At 37.6% G+C, this 17,481-nt stretch overlaps 1 protein-coding gene across 1 annotated transcript; it reads right to left on the reverse strand.

Moving 5' to 3' along the window:
• Window positions 1-4,430: 4,430 nt before the first annotated feature.
• On the reverse strand, window positions 4,431-5,828 carry LOC308385925 (uncharacterized protein). Its single transcript, XM_080865136.1, has 4 exons — window positions 5,674-5,828; window positions 5,096-5,231; window positions 4,657-4,729; window positions 4,431-4,490 (listed from the first exon to the last, which is right to left on the reverse strand). The coding sequence occupies exons 1-4, from the start codon at window positions 5,747-5,749 to the stop codon at window positions 4,455-4,457; spliced, it is 321 nt and encodes a 106-aa protein (XP_080721262.1). The 5' UTR covers window positions 5,750-5,828; the 3' UTR covers window positions 4,431-4,454.
• Window positions 5,829-17,481: the final 11,653 nt, after the last annotated feature.

Below are 17,481 nucleotides of genomic sequence, written 5' to 3' on the forward strand. Positions count from 1 at the left end.
ACTAGCAGTGTCCATTTTTTTTTCCTTTTCATACCGTGCCCCCCCTGCAATGGCTCTGCGCCCCCCCCCTCCCCCACAGGGGGCAGGCCCCACACTTTGGGAAGCTCTGGTTTAAATGGATTGTTGAGTAGTCCGTCGCATCTCTAATAAACAGATGGGGAATGAATGTTTTTGTTTCACTCTTTTGTTGACTTGTTGGAAACTTGCACACAACTTAGTTTATTAATGACAAATCTTTAGTTTAATCCTCTCTGAAATGTAGAGAAAAGAAAAGAGAGAGCAGGAAAGGTAAAGTTAGTTATTTTATTACATACAGAGAAGTATTTTAACATGTTTTATTACAAATGTTCCCTCGGTGTGTGGAAAGGATTTCCATTGGCTGAGCACGGGGACTCTCTGTGACGTGATCTTCCACCAGTTTCGTTCCTGTTAATCTGTGGGTGTTGATTTTATTAGTGGTTTGTACCTCCCACATCTGAATTCATGGTGGTTTCCTTTCAAAGACAACTCAGAATAAAACAGTGACATTACTGGGTGATCAGCTTCTGTGGCCACATTTAAGAGGACTTTCCCTGTGACTTTGTCTTTAATAGCGTTTAATGAGTGGGCTTCACAGAAACTGCTTCTACACTTAGCAATTGTCAACAGGTACAGACCTTAAATTAGAGGCTTAAGATTACCATTTAGTGATCTTTAACACAAGGTACGTGATGATCTATTTCCAAACTTTATTAATAAAGTGTTTGAGCTCAGGGGAAAAAATATGTTTAAAAAAGCAGGTGGAAGAGCACAGACCACGGCCCGCGGGCCATTTGCGGCCCACATCACCTCTACTTGTGACCCGCATATTGATGTGAAGAAATGTTTTTTAAAAATATTATTTGAAAAATGATTTCATATGAAGGCAATAGGAGCAGAGTGTTACAGGCATGGCCCTTTACGACTGTAGCCGCATGGGCGGTGTAGTCCGTGCTGCAGGGAGAACGTGTGGGACCGCCCCTCCCGCTGTTCGTGTGCGAGCGCGATGGTGGGAGAAAAAGCAAAGTCGAAAAGTACGAGGTGCTAGCGACCACAAACGGGAGCTGGAAGCATGTATATATTATGATAATGGCCACTGCAGCCAAAAAGAGTGCCTGATGAGCCCAGTTCTAAGTAAGCTGTTAAGACTCGACTCTACACCATGTTCGTGTTAAAACAAGCAAAACATTACATTTTTGGAAATATTAGTGGGTGTTTTCTTTTCTTTTCTTGTTTTTTTTGTACTACTTGAACACTAAAGTGGCCCTCCAATGAGATGACGGTGCTAGAAGTGGCCTGCCATAGACAGTAAGACAGAGGTAGCCATGACAGTGATGTCATCTACTGGTTTCCTTCTGGGTTGTTCCTTATTTTCCTAGTTAATTTCATCTTATAGCAAATTGATTACACACTCAAAGAATTTGTGTTTATATACAATTGTTTGAACCTTTGACCCCACACTTGGTTAGATGGCTCCACAAGTCATTCTAGACTAGTATAAATATACAGTGAGTTCCTGTCGTTCAAAAGTCAATCCAACGAAGACTGTCAAACAAACTCCTTTTATGTTGCTGTATTAGGGACTTCTTTGTGGAAAATATTACACTTGTGTGTGCCACCAACTGTTCAGGGTCAGCTGGCATGTTAAGTTCATCTTGGTCACAGACATGTAGAGTTCATGTAGCTGTTGCGTCACATTTGATGATTCCTTTTCTGCCTGGCACCTGTGGACCGTGTTCATTTCACTTATAGTTGTTTGGCTGTGTGATGTACCGAGCAGCGAAGGAAACTTAGACACAGGTTAAAGTCCAAAAAAAGGATAAAATGGAATTTTTATGTGACCCCAAAACATAATTGGTCAAATCAGGCAAAAAGAATCAAAATCTTGGGCCCATAAAAGAGGTCAAAATAACAGAACTCTGCTCAAAGTTAAAAGAAAAAACAAAACATACTGATAACTAAAAACTGACCTAACTGAAACTCGCTCTGCCCCTTTCCCACCTATTGGCTCCTTAATCAAGGGACTGAAGCAGCTGCAACGAAAGTAACTCAGAAAACAAAGATTAATCATACATAACAGTGTAAACTAAACGTGCACACGCATTTTAGAATGCAGTGTTATGTGGATATGTGAATTAATTCTAAACCAAAACCAGTTATTCAGTGTCCTGTAAATTAATTCTGTAAATATTGCTCCCCCTGGAGGTTCCCTGGATTCATCACATCTTAGAATAGAATAGAATAGAATACATCTTCAATTCAGTTCAATTGAATTCAGTTTTATTCATAGTTTTTATATATTTTTATTATATTTTAAAGAAAATTATTTAATGTAAAAGTAATTTTGAGTATATGGACTTGTTCTTATGTTGCACTTTTCTACTCTTTTGTAGACCTTTACACAACTTTTTCATTCACCTAATCGCTTTTTCTAAGATGTTGTTAAATGCTTCCATTCCTACCTTTACACACACATTCATACTCTGATGGATTCATCCAAGAGCAACATTGGGTTGGTGTACAGACTGGGATTGAACCACCAACCTTCTGTTTAGTAGGTGACCCACATTATTGCCTGAGCTACAGCCACCCTGAAGTCATTGTGTGTTGAAAGTATGATCGTTATTTACTCATTAACTTCATTGTGTTTGTTAAACTATGTTAACACCTCAGCTACATCAGAGCAAACAGTGGAAAGCACTGGAATGTTTCAAGTTTTGTAATGAATCTTATCAAACATGAGAAATATCATTTAGAAAACAACTAAAAGATAAATATGACTACAAAACTGTTTTTAAAGCTCTATCAATAATTTGCATGAAAACTATCTACAGTTCATAACAAATATTTCTGTAAAATATTTGAACTAATAAATAAGCAGAACTGTTTCCAGTAGCTGTGTTGCTTAGAGAGAAGATGACATGAAAAGAAAAATAAGAAGCACCATTGGACAGATATACAAAGTGTCTTTTTATAACCTTTAATTTCATTTATAATCTTCACACTTTAGCTAAAATGTTACTGTTTTCAGTGAGCACCCACTGCTTTACACTCTCTCCCTTTAATCCCCTGGGTCCTAAAGTATTTTCAGCAAAATATGTTTAGTTTTCTTGTCCAGGTTATCTACGTATCCCTGTCTCTGATTGGTCATGTGCTGCCAACATCAACATGACCTCTTACCTCTTGCATTCATAGCTGGATAGATAAACAGTGGGTTTATGTATCCAACACAGGGTCGGTGATTGTAGTCACCACCTTCACAAATGGCCACATGTTGTTGGATACAGACAAAAATATCAATGAATGAAGCAGTGGAAATAAACTTTCTCTAAAGGGTTTCTGGGCTCAGCCTCAGAAGGTGCTCAGAGTAGAGCTCCAGTATTTTGGGCTTCTAACGAGTACACCCTCTGAGTGAGCTGCTCTACCACTTTGAAGAGATTGAGAATTTTATTTCCCAGATTTATTTGTAAAAATAGGAGAAAACAAAGACAAGACATAAAGATAGAACCCTACACAACACAACAGTAATATGGAATTAAAGATGAACAAAGGAAGTGTAACTACAAGAATCCACAATCACTATAGCAATAAAAGACAAGTCACCGTTCTCCTTTCTCTGATTCGTGCCTGTTCCCACTCCAAGTTGAAAGATGTCGCAACCTCTAATATGTATTTAGTGGACAGAGTGAGGAGGCTGCAGGAGGAGCTGTAATCAAGAAGGTACTGGTGTGTCTTTTCCTAATGTGTTTTTATGTTTTAAAAAAAGGCGAGGATGTCTGAGTGTGTTGACTTCCTGTTTCATCTGCTCTTATATCTCTTTCTCACCTTTTCCACTGGCATCTGTAGTGAGAGGTGCTAAAGCGTGAGGAGTGGGAATATCATGTGCAGCGTAAGGAATGATAACGGTGCGTGTTTCTTGAGGAGAGGGAGGCATGCGTGTCTGTGCTCAGTCTGCTGCTTCTGCAACCCAGCATTAATGAAATAAAACTAATGAAATTTAACATAAACAGGGAATGTGCATTCTCCTCCACTAGAGTCATGGGGGTATCTGATGTGTTCATTTTAATTTTATATACATCTACATTTTATTCGCATCTCACATGCAGCACCTCACAGCTGTGATATCTCATTAGTTACTTTTTTTTTTACAGTAATTAGTAAATGATCACACAGACCATTAAAGAATGCAGTTTCAAAGGCTTTTATTGATTTTGTCTTTGTTCACAGCTTGAAGATAGAATAAGAAAAAATCGAACATTCATATTTAATGACATTTTTACTAAATATGAAAACAAAAGTGGTTTTTAAATTCTATCTATAATTTACAAACAATAATCAACATTTCTTAACAAATATTTCTGTAAAAGTGTGAACTCATAAATCTGCAGAACTGTTTCCATTTGCTGCTTTACTTTGCTTCATCGTTTCCATCATCATCATTTAGAAGTTGCTGGAGGACACAGCAGAGTTCCCTGTGGTGGTGAAAGAGAGAAGGTGACATGAAAAGAAAAACAAGAAGCACCATTAGACAGATACACACAGTGTCTTTTTATAACCTATATTACACTTTTGCCAGAAAGTCACTGCTGGTTTTTCTAAACTTTGTGTCCTCATTTTTATAAATAATTTGTTTCTCACCTCATTTATTTTCCTTTTAAGCCACTCGGTGTTTGGTCTGAGGAAAAATGTTCTATTTCCACGTGTTTTGACCCTGGACGAAAAAACAGAAGGATAAAGAAAGAAGTTTAGAGCGAAGAAGACAAATCAAAGGATTGGACATTTTCACTTTATTGTTAACTGAACATGTGCAGGGTCCATTTTGCATTATGCTGTGAGAGAACAGCTCAGGTTTCCTCCAAGCTCATAAGCACAAACTCACAGATTCCCCAACGTCACCACATTAGAAACAATCACAGAGCAAACAGTAGTGCTGTATGTTAGAGAGGGGAACATTTATCTGCTACATCAAGGTTTCAGTGCAAATCTCATTTTCATTGTTGTGTTTGTGGATTTTTAATCAAGAATTAATTTCTACATTTTATTTGGTTTAAGTGAATTTAGAAGAAGTTCTACTTACTCATAGCCATGAAGGCAGCCTGGTCTGTTGTCTTCAACGCAGCTGTTGATGTTTTTTGCCCATTTAGGTGTAAACGTGGTTCTTGCATTTTGGTTAGAATGATCTTTATAGCAGTCATTTTCCACGTGGTCAGCCCCTGCAGCACATCATCACACACATTGTCATTATTCTTCAGGGCCTTTCAGATATCATGGAGAATGAAATAAACTGAGCTTTCAGATGTTGTATAAATAATTTACTGATCCAGTTATTATGTGTAATATGAAAAATCACATTACTGAAAAAAATACACCTGTCTTTTATCAGTGGTACATATCTAGAAGTCGTGTTTTAAATTGGTCCAGAGTGGCTCCCTGTAGCCAAAAAAAACCCCAAACCCTCTTTTAGTCAGTTATAATTTGTCCAGAAACACCTGCTCTGCTACAGTCTGTGCTTGCTTTAGTCTCTTTAGACACTATTAATTATCAGGTAGTAAGTTGCATTAAGACCAGATAGATTTATAACCATGTTGAGAAACAGACTTTTAGATGGTGTTACTGAACTTTGACAACAGAGCAAACTCCAGAAATAAAAACTACCTGATACAGAGATGAGCATCATCACACTCAGGGAGATCAGAAGAATCAGGCGGCTGGTGGAGAGACTCGAACACATGTTGAGACGCTGAAAGGCACCAAATCTGAGTCTGGATCTGAGCTGTGAACAGGTTTGTTACCAGCTGATGAACTTGTCAAAGTGTGACAGCAGCTCATCTTATATACTGTAGCTTGTCACTGAATTAGGGGCTGTTTGGTGATGTATTTACACAAAAATAAACTCCCACAGAGTTGTGTGGTGGGTAGCTTCCTTCCTACTGTGTTGAGGTTTGTCATATAGTTTATTCCAGGTTAATAAGTTTCTGTTATGATTTTATACCTGATAATATCTATTATAAATGGACTATATGTCGTCCATTTATGGACTATATGTCATCACACAAAAGGGGCATTTTAGAGTAGTAGTTCCTAAGTAAGCTGCTGTGAAGCAATTGCATATGTGTTGTTTAATAACATATTTATAATTGCAATATCGGTACCATCTGTGAGGAGACGCTGGCTGCTGCTAATATACCAAGAAAGCTGCACAGATGCTGGGAAATCAAACTTCCCTTCTGAGAAGAAAATGGCCTACTTCATATACAAGACTAAAACAGAGGAAACAATGTAACTGACACTGATGAGCCAAGTCAGATGTTTTTTCTTCTTTCATTGACTTTTGCTCTCTATGATTTGCTTGTTTGGTAGTATTAATCTTAATAAAACAAAAGTTGTCAGGGTGTGCTGTAAGGTCAAAAACATGCTACCTTCAATGAACTTCGGCATCTGGATGAAATGAGAGCTCACTAAAGAGTACAGGGCATCATTCATCATCAAGCAAATTATCCTGTGTGGACATTAGGAGTTTACTCCACACATGTGTATAAACACTCACAGGCTCCAAAACTGTATAACTGGAGATGGCAATAACATTGCCTGGGTTGATGAATCTCGACTAGTAACAACATGTTTATGTATAATCGACGAGTCATGCACATCCCAGTTAGATACATGGACAATAAATTTGCACCTGTTTAAATTAATGCGTCTGCTTGTCATATATTTGTTCTAAATGCTACTGTTTTACACATCAAACTGAATCAACCCAGAAGTTCTGTCAGCACAGCCATCACACACAAACAAGAGAGATGCCAAACAGACACATTTTCCTTTTAACATGCAAAAAGACACTTTTATTGTTGAAATGTACAACAACTTAATAAAATAATGCCACCACAATGATCATTTTTCCAGTTACTTTAAAAAAATATCTTGTATTTTAAATAGATATGTATGTAAAAGAAATAAATAGTATTTCAGGATAAAACGTTGCTGTTTTACTTCATGCTGTTGTTGGCTTGTTGGGAACTTCATTTAATAATGACAGATCTTGAGGGCAGTTTAATTCTCCCTGCAAATGTAGGAAAAGGAAAGATACAGTTAGACGAGTTTATTACATACAGAGAAGTATTTTAATACGTTTTATTAATAAATGTTCCCTTGGTCCATGAAACCAGCTTTCCACGGATCAAGCAGGGGGGACTCACCACCTCACCACCTTCCACCAGCTTCATACCTGATAACATGTGGGTGCTGCGCTTATTAACAAGTGGTTTGAACCTCCTACATTTCACTTTATGGGGCTTTCCTTTCAACAGGCATCTCTAATTAAAGTGATGACATTATTGGTTGACCAGCTTTTGAGGCCGAATCTGAAAGTACTTTCCTAAAAGTACTTTCCCCTGTGATTTTCATCTTTGACAACTTTTAATGAGAGGTCTTCACAAACACCTCCTCTACACCTTTAACCTGAGTGGTTGACAACAGATGTAGACTAGAGGTTAAAGATTACATTTAGTAATCTTTCACATCGCACTGATCATGTAAAAAGGAGATGATCTACTTCCAAATTTTATTGATATATTGTTTAAATACAGGAGAATTAAATTATTAAATGGTAGCTGTGACAGTGATGTCTCCCATTGGTTTTAGATCCATCGCTACGATGGTGATTGTGGTGTTTTGGAATGGGACATGATGAGTAAAGCTGTTAACCAAAGAGCATATTTTGAATATCCATCTTTCTAATTCTCAGCATTATCACAATTTACAAATTGAGCTTGTTGTTCTATCCAATATGACCTGAAACGAGCAGCTTTTATACAACAAGAAGTCTTTTTGCAATCAGATGGGTCGCCCCCTGCTGGCCATTAGAAAGAGTGCAGGTTTAAGATATTCAAAACAACTAAAGGACATCATAAAAACAGTCGATGAGCTAAATGGGAACTCTAGATTGAAAGGACACGAGCTTGTTACAAGCAGCTGAACTTTGGTGAAAGAACTGATGAGTGCCCACTCTCCAGCAGTACACTGATGACACTATCTCAGATAAAAAGGCAAACCACAAACCGTATAGTGGTAAAATGTAAATCTGCAGTGTGACTAGCATCTGAAACTATGCGATAACTAGATAACATGTGCAAATGCGGCAGAAAAAAAGAAATATTCAGCTATTTCAGGGCTGTACTAATTTACATTACTAATAGAGCTAATAAATAATGTACATAAATTACATGTGTAGATGAGTAGATTAAGACAAAATTCCATTTTTCCTTAATCCTCTATCCTTGGTCTGAATTGACTTTCTTTGGTTCAGATTTCAACGCAAATAATTATCTGAAATTAAATAAAATCACAAGCCATTTAATGTGGTATGACAAGGTGAACCACTAATTTACACTTTTTTGGTAGTTCAGACACAGATCTACAGTCTGGCTTCATGTTACCTTCTGTATTTTGTCCTTGAGCCACTTAGAATTTGGGTTGACACACCACGGTTTATCTTTATGGCGCTGGTTTGCAATCCTAGGAGCAGAAACATCAGTTAAAGTCAGTTACAAACTTTATGATATTAATGTCAAATCTGGTCCTCCAGGTAATAGCTATATTACCTCTTTACAATTTTGGCCTGCTTAGCTGTAGGCAGGAAAGGCAGCTAACAATCTAGCTAACAGACAGCTTCAGGTGAGGTGACAGACTGTGCAGCCTTCATCTTTACTGAATGTGAAGAGCGGCTTGCATGTCTACCTTGCCCGCAACAGTTTCATTTTTACTGTTTTCTTCTTTTGAGGTTTAATTCCACTTACCAGCAAAGACACAGTCATGCATGTGAATCAGAAGCTTCAGAAAGTTACAGAACTGGAAAGAGCATGTTTGTTCAACCGAAGTTTTAAAACTTTAGGCTGCTTTAATTTGCAATAGACTCAATACTTGAAATGTGCAATTCACTTGTATTTTTATTTTTATTCCTATTTATTCTATTTATCCCCTTCGTATAATTTATTTATATTGTCTCTGTATTTATATATATATGTGTGTGTGTGTGTGTGTGTGTGTGTGTGTGTGTGTGTGTGTGTGTGTGTGTGTGTGTGTGTGTGTGTGTGTGTGTGTGTATTATATATATATATATATATAATATTCTGTAACTCTGTAACTTCTGTCGGTGCTGTGCTTTTTTGGAAATCGAATTTCCCAGAGGAACCCACCCGAGGGATTAATAAAGTTCTATCTAATCTAATCTAATCTAATTTCCTCACATTGCTAAGCTGTACAGGTAAACTGCCTTGGTGGATGTTATAAAAGTTTTGTGGAGTTGCTGAGGGCGAATATGTGAACCAAATTGCACAGAAGAAGGCTATAATGAGCATTTATTTTCAATTACATGAAAATACACTGGAAAACTATGGTAGACCTTGATGTCATTGTCATTTCTCAGTGTAGCCATCAGTGAAACTGAATGTAACACCTCTGCCCCAGCAATATTGTATCTTTATTTCCCCCTGTTCTTATCTAGATTTAAGATCAACAGTGGGAATCACACTAACAGTTCTTCCCACCACATTAAACTTTAGAAAAGAAGTTCATACATTATTTATATTTACGGTGAAGCCCACGGTGGCAAATGTTGGGCGAGAAAAAGTCCAGAGACAGCTATTTAATATTTACATGTATGGAAACATTGTGAGTGGCGTGAGCGTGTTTAAATTATGATGATCTTACAAGAAAGCATGGTGGTTGCAGCCCTCGCGTGGTTTCTGCTCATAGCACCATTTGATCCGTGCTATCTTCCTGGTGCTGACGTTACGGCAGCAGGACAGACCTACAACCGAATCCGCTGCACAGACGAAAAAAGAGAGAAAAAGAGAAAAATAAGGAGATTAGTCAATATTACAAGAATTCTTCTTTGGTCAGCTGTGGCCAGAATGAGGTGCTAAAAAGTAGAAGCACTTATGTAAAGCCATTTCACTGTGGTTGATGGTTAGATGGCTTCCTGTTGTACTGATCGAACCAGCTAGACAAGAAATGTATGAAATGACGGCTAATCTACGAACACTTTCATTTGACACTCATTCAGTAGTTAATTTTCCTAAAATCATGAGATATTGTTTCAGTTTGGGTCACTAGTTTTACTTTAAAATCAGTCACCATTGCTGTGTCTCAAATTTCTAACTCTTTTTAATAGCGCTCATGCTAACAAGTGCAGAATTCTGACTGTCTTCGAGTCACTTAGGCACTTCTAAATTGGCCTTATTTTTAGGCCTAGACGCAGCTGCTTGGCAAAGCTGCACATAACATGTTTTGTTGTATTGTTTGATGTCTGCGCATGTTAAATCTTCAAGGTTTAATGTTGTGGATAGTTAGAGGCGCAACAGGTAACAAATGCTCACAAAATAGAGCAACTAGCAAAATAATTACAGTTAACTGTGTTTGATTCGAGAAAAATGACTGTGCCATACAAGTAAATACGTCGAATACTGAAGAAGACTACATATAAATGTGGCAACACAAGTATCTACATTGCGACATACTGTTATCCCTGTTTGTTCTGCTTTCAGTCTTTGTTTGATTTCCAGCCTTCTGTTATTGCCTACCCCACCCTGAGCAGTAGCACGTGTTTCCTATTATCCACACTGCTCTTTGTTCCCTGCCAGATTTGTCATCCTACCCACAGATTATTACATCCAAATTTAAGCATTCATTCACTACTTACTTGTTGCTGTAGAGGGAAGTCTTTACTCTCATTATTTTATCCCACAGTTACATACTGACAAATATTTTTGCTGAAATAAAAAAGCTGTGAGATGCTTTTTTGTGTTAAACAAACCAGCTGAGTGTGTTTTTCAAATCACATAAAAAGGCTTTGTGGTGGTTTATGTTGTGATGCTCTGTTTTCATTCCTCTCATGCAGCTGTGTTTTTTCAGCCCATTGCATGTTGGTTTGGAGTGCTTGGGTACTTACCATTGATTGTACACTGCTTTTTTAAGAGGTGTTGTGGGATACATTGATTTCAGTATGAATTTAAAAAGCACTACAAAATGCCGAACTTACTTTCGAGTGAGTCATGAGGGATTTCAGTCAGAGCCTGCTCGGTTTTACAACCGTTTTCTTATTTTTAAAACCACTAATGTTCTCCGTTTGATTTTACCTGTTTGGGGATTTTTACTTTGGTTTCATTCCTACTCTCAGTATTTATTTACGTCCAGTTTACTGACTATTTACTGATCTCCTGTTAATAACCTCAAATGTAGGAGATTTAACCCTTCTCGCTTTTGATCACAAGCACAACTTTTGACTGTTTCTCTGCATATTTCCTTTTTTTGTTTTGCATTGCACAGTGAGACCTGCAGAGGTTTAACATGGCACATAAGACTGCATTCAATCATGAGTTCAGGCTTACCTTGAGATGCTGAGAAGAACATCACAACAGACAGGCTGAGGAGAAAAATCCAGCGGCTGACAGAGAGGGCCGTCCACATCTTCATGCTGACAGAGTCCCAGCTGTAAACTGCTTCCTGTTCTTTCTGTTACTTTGTGCAGGATTTGCAAAAGTCTGAGGATAAATGAGCCAGAGGAAGGTGATCTTTTATACTGTAGCTGCACACAAAAAGAGGAACAATATGGGAACTATATATGTCACGCAACATTTTTTGAATGGAAATACTCATGCACCCAAAATGACGAGACAGAGGACAAAGACTCATGCACTCAGAAAAGACTGGATCATATCCATATATGTGCAGATCCGTTTCAGTATCTCAGACAAGAGCTCATCGTTTTTGAGAACTCTGGTGTCCACCTTGTACTATTCCTCCCATGCAAAGTGACTTAATTTTCAAGATTTTGCCTTCAGAGCTGTCTTAATTCTTCATGTCACATATTCAACATGGTGCCTGAAACATTCCTCAAAGAATTTGGTCCATTTTTATTTCTCATAACATTTGCATGTCATGTTGTGTGAGTATCAGAACGTTTCTGCAGATTTGTCAGCTGCACATGCATTATGTGAATCAGCACAGCAATCCCAAAGGTGCTTGCTTGGATTGAAATCTGGTGATTGTGGAGTACAGTGAACTCATTATCATGTTCAAGAAACCAGTTTGAAGTGATTTGAGCTTTGAGATATGGTCTGTTATCCTGCTGGAAGTAGCCATCAGAAGATGTCCAATGTAATGGTAAAGGGCTGGTTCTTATGTAGCACATTTCTACTCCACCATTGAACTACCAACCTACAGCCTGGTCTACCACCTGAGCTACAGCCAACACAATGTGGTCATAAAGAGCTGGTCAGCAACAGTACTCCTATTCAGTATTCAGGTAGGCTGTGGTGTTTAAATTATGCTCCACTGTGATAAGCCCCCATGCTATTACTTCACTGCCTGACCTGCTGCTAGAAGGCAGGATGGATCCATGCTTTCATGCTGTTTTTGCAAAATTGTGACCCTGTCATCTCATCAAACCAACAAATATTTTTACAGTCTTTTATTGTCCAACTTTGATGCAACATAGATGCTCATTTTCCTGTTCTTTGCAGACAGGAGCAACTGCTGTAGCTCATCTGCTTCAAAGTCAGGTTTGTATGCATTAAGAGATGTTCTTCGGCAGAACTTAAGCATTAGCCTAATGAGTGGGTTTTTGAGTTAATGTTGCCCATCAGCTTGAAGCAGTTCACCAAGAGAACTGTTTCTGACTGGATATTTTCTCTATTTTAGACAGTTCTCTGTAAACACTAGAGATGATTGTGTAGGAAACTCCCAACATATCAGAACTTTCTGAAGTAGTCAGACCAGCCTTTCCCCTTTCCGTTATTTTGATGTTCAGTTTAAATGTTAGCAGAAAATTCTGACCATGTCTACATACCTAAATGTAGTCTTTGTCATATAATGAGCTGATTAAAAATTAACAAGAAGCTTAACACATGTACCTAATGAAGTGGCCGTTGAAGAGAGATGGCTTAATGGCTCTCTCGAGTGATGAGAGTTTTGGTTGAAAAAGCACTAAAAATACAAGCTAGACTTGAAAATCAACTTGTAAGAACTTTAGAGAAATAAGAACACACTGTAACTGTTCTTACTGTTGTTTCTGTATCATAATACCTTTTCTGAACTTCTTGAATCCTGCCTAAAACAAATAAACAGATGAATCGGTGAGTTTAAACAGAAACTGCTGTATTTGTTTATAGAAAATGTTCATTTCATTGGGTTTATCCCAAAATACACAAGGCAGATTAATCCATTTGTATCACTAAGTCTCCAATTTCCTGTCCTTTTATGGTGATATCTGTGACCAGGAGAACATGTTTCCCAACTTTCTGCTGGAACAGAAAATACTGCTGAGAACTAAGAGAAACCCTTTGGGTTTTATCCCCAAATAAAAGCACATAATCGGGATTAAACTTTTAATAAAATCCTCCAGGAAAGTATAGATGCAGATGAATATATGTCTCTCTGAGAGTATCAGTTCTTTCCATTTAGTTTGTAGTTTTTATACAGTTTGCACAACTTCATTAAACATTCCAGTTTAGAGCCAAATGTTTTTGGCTGAAAAAGTCAAAAGATATACAGACAATTGCCATTATATGCGTAATGTACGTACATAAACTTGGCGCAAATTGGACATGCTTTCTTTTTCTTGTTTGCATCTGCAAACATGAGTCATTTCATCTGTAAACAAAAAAGCTCAAAAGAGTTTTGAATGGACTAAAGTCAAAAGTTCCAGAAGTAACTGGCATCTATATATATATATATATATATATATATATATATATATATATATATATATATATATATATATATATATATATATATATATATATACACACACATATATATGTATTTAGAGATGGAGAAAGACATTTTATAAAAGTTTGGCTTCATTTGAACTTGACAAAGAGATCCAGACATCCAGAGTAGCGTGATTTTTAGAATCCCCATGACCTTTGACCTTCTTATATGCTTATAGGAGAAACATAATTTTAAATAGCTCTATATAGTATAATTATCACTTTAACATTCAGATGAATCTAATGACCTTGAAGGAAAGGTCAGAGGTCAGATTGGATATGATCTTTATATGGTACTTTCTATAAGTACCGCCACACTTGTAAGAATCGTAGTTTCTAAGTTATAAGGCATTTTGTCAATTTTCGGCCAATAAAACAGTGAGCTGTCCTTGAAGGCCCAGACAGATTAGAACGGCTTGTTAACATGACCCCACTCTAAACACCTACAAAGAATTCCTTTACAACTTTTCACACGATTGTGTTTACAGACAGAACGTCACGCACACATGCAAATACTACCAAAAATCATCTTGGGGCAGCGGTAATTAGCCCATAGAGCTATTTTATGGAAAGCACTGTAATAAAAGGTCAAATCTTATGATAACACCTCAAATTAGAAGTAACGGAAAGACAACCCAATCACACAAACAGCGGGAAGATGCAAAAACCAGGAAACTGATCTGTGTCAAATTTGTGAGACGACTGTCACAAGAGGAATGCTAGACTGCTATGAAATTTATAGACAATTTGGTGAGTTAATTCACAGATTAAGTAGGTGAAACACAGTAGAGTAGAGCAGGTAATAATGAAGGGAGGAGATGAAACCTGCACAGCAGACATAGGTGACATAGGTAAGTAGCTGAAAAATCACAGGCAGACTGATGAAAAATGTGCAATGAGAAGAGAAGATAAGTTCAACAACCTGTCACCCTCTGACCTAGTTCTCTCTCACAGCTGGCCTTCTCCTAAATTGACCTGTTATTAAAATGCATACAGCAAGCTATAGCACTAAATAAGCTCTGGAAAATATAACTATTTCTCAACAAAGTCCACCAATATAAAGCAAAATCGCTCAACCTTTAATAACAGCTTCATTCATTATGGCCTTTTGATGCTTTGCTGTCTGTAATCGGAGCTCTGTTACCTCTTTTGCTTTCAACTGACAGCCACCACATTATAGTTCTTTCTTTCAGTGTCAGTTTTTATTGGTCGTTTTGAACTCATTCATAAAACTGACATTACAACTGAGGGCTCTTCCTCTGAAGACTGCTGTTCGGTCTCTTGGCCGTAACCACAGCCGAGTCTGTGGTTACAGCCCAGTCACCAGTGACGATCCTCCACTTGAAGCTGAAGGAACTGAAACTGAGTAGATGCAAGTGGTCACTGTAAGGCATGTGCTGATATTATGAACTGTACAAGTAGACAGAATGTGGACTCATAAAAGCTGCTGCACAGGTTTGTGATGTTAAAACAGAAAGACTTAAATAATACAACAATACAACACAAATTATCTTAATGAATGCTCGATTAATTATTTCAGCATAGACAAACTATTCTTGGTGCCACATGTGAGAAACAGCAGGGGAATCACCCAAACTCATGGGCATGATCAGAGACGTGCTAAGAATAGCCCTCAGAGACTGACTAACCAGCTATTTGTAGCACCCACGGTTGCCATAATAAACGAAAAAAGGAAACAGTCATGGTTCCATGAGACACTGTTTAACCTTAAAAGAGGAATTACTCTTGCACATGGAATGCACGTGTATATCAGAAACATTCAAACTATACTTGTGTCAGTTATAGCTTTAATTTTCACGCTTTTTCCACATCTCATGGTCTTTATCAGCAGGCTTTTGTATATATTTGCACTTCTGAACACTAATAGCAAAATGTATTTATATAACAATTAAAAGAAACAGCAGTACAAAGTGCTTCCCAGAAACGGAGAACAAAAGAACAAACTAGAACAGTTTACATACGGGTAAAGATAGGACACGCAAGACACAGGTGTAAGGTCAAAATAAGACAAAGAACAAAACCACGCTTTGACTCCACTGTGATTAATAACTTAACTACATTTTAAAACAGTACATTAAAAGAATAAGATGGACTTTGGTTGAGAATGTCTGTCAATGGAAAATTGTATTTAGTAGTCAGTATAATCTTTTAGTGATATAAGTTTGCATACGGTAGAATACTGCTTGTAGTTATTTGTATTAGGAAATATTCAACCATGTATACTTAGAGGCATATAATCAATTGTGTGTGATCTCTAACAGGCTGCAGGCTTGGTGTGCACTCCAGGAATGCACCCCCACGTCCTGGGAGCATGAGAGTTCGTACCTTGTTTTATTGTTTTAACATAGCTATGTCTGTTTTAGTCTAAGTGCCTTTTTGTCTAGATGAACTGCTGGACTTCTTCACTGTGTTATCTAGGGTGAACCATCTAGGGTGAGGGGGAGATTACCCTCTTCCTGACCAAGGATGTACCTTTTGTGCTTTCATGACCCTTTGATCAGCAGGACACACACACACACACACACACAGAAGTATAAATAAAGACCGGGGCAGTTTCTTAGTGCGAGTCTCTCAGTAGGGAGCTGCCCTTGCTAGCAAGAATTCTGTGTCTTTCTCTTCTCTGAGTCCTTACTGAAGAAGTGTTTTAGAATATTTTCCCTAACAATGTCAAAAATAAAAAATAGATTTTCAAAAAACCCTTATGACATAAACAAGTCTTTAGCAGTGACTAAAAAAGAAGACACCGATGAGGTCATTCCACAACCGAGGAGCACTAACAGCAAACGCTCAGTCGCCTTTTGTCTTTTAGAATGAGCTGGGAACATTTAACAGGTTTCTGCCTGAGAAACTGCAGGAACAGCAGTTCGAGTATGTATTGTGTAGCCAGGCAAAGTCATTGAACAGCTGTTAAAACTTCACCTTTTATTGAACTTTATATTGCTCAATAAAACCCACACAAGTTGAACAAATTCAAAAAGTGTAGTAAATAACATGCTCTGAGTGCTCAGACTGAGCAGAAAAGCACTATGCAATACACTGCTTTTACCTTTTACCCCGTGTATGTACAAACTAAAAGGTTTCTATAAGATGAGACTTTGACTGAAAAAGCTTCAGGTATTGTGGCTTTGAAATCTTTTATGTGCAACTACGACGTGTTGTTCTACTGCACAGAGTAAACTTCACTAACTATGTCAAAATCAAGACTTACAAATTAAAAAACAACAAAAAACAGACACATCTGGGTCTACCCTGGCTCTAGCTGTGTTCTGAGGCCCTACTGAGGCCTAGATGTCATGGATTCTGAGCAGCCATATTCACAGTCAACACTGTCAAGTGTAGTCAAAGGCAATATACATCTATGAGCAGAATGTCTTATGCTGGCTGACCTTATAAAGGAAAATAAAGGCGTTTGATGGCTGGTTGGCAGCTTTGTGTTTAGATCTATTCATAAAAGTGTGTCAGAGCATGTCAGTAAACTATATGCTAAGTTGTGGCCTTCTTAGTGAAACGGAAATTCACACTTTTTGTCAGTTTAAAACGGGAATACTAGAACTTTGAAACTTACAGACGGGCTACAGCAATGGTTTTCATCACTGATTCGTTGATTCTTTTTTATTACATGATTAATTATCCAATTATTAATTATTTAAGATTTCAAATGTTTTGTTTT

The sequence above is a fragment of the Rhamphochromis sp. 'chilingali' genome (genome assembly GCF_963969265.1).
Source record: "Rhamphochromis sp. 'chilingali' genome assembly, chromosome: 18".
Lineage (NCBI taxonomy): Eukaryota > Metazoa > Chordata > Actinopteri > Cichliformes > Cichlidae > Rhamphochromis > Rhamphochromis sp. 'chilingali'.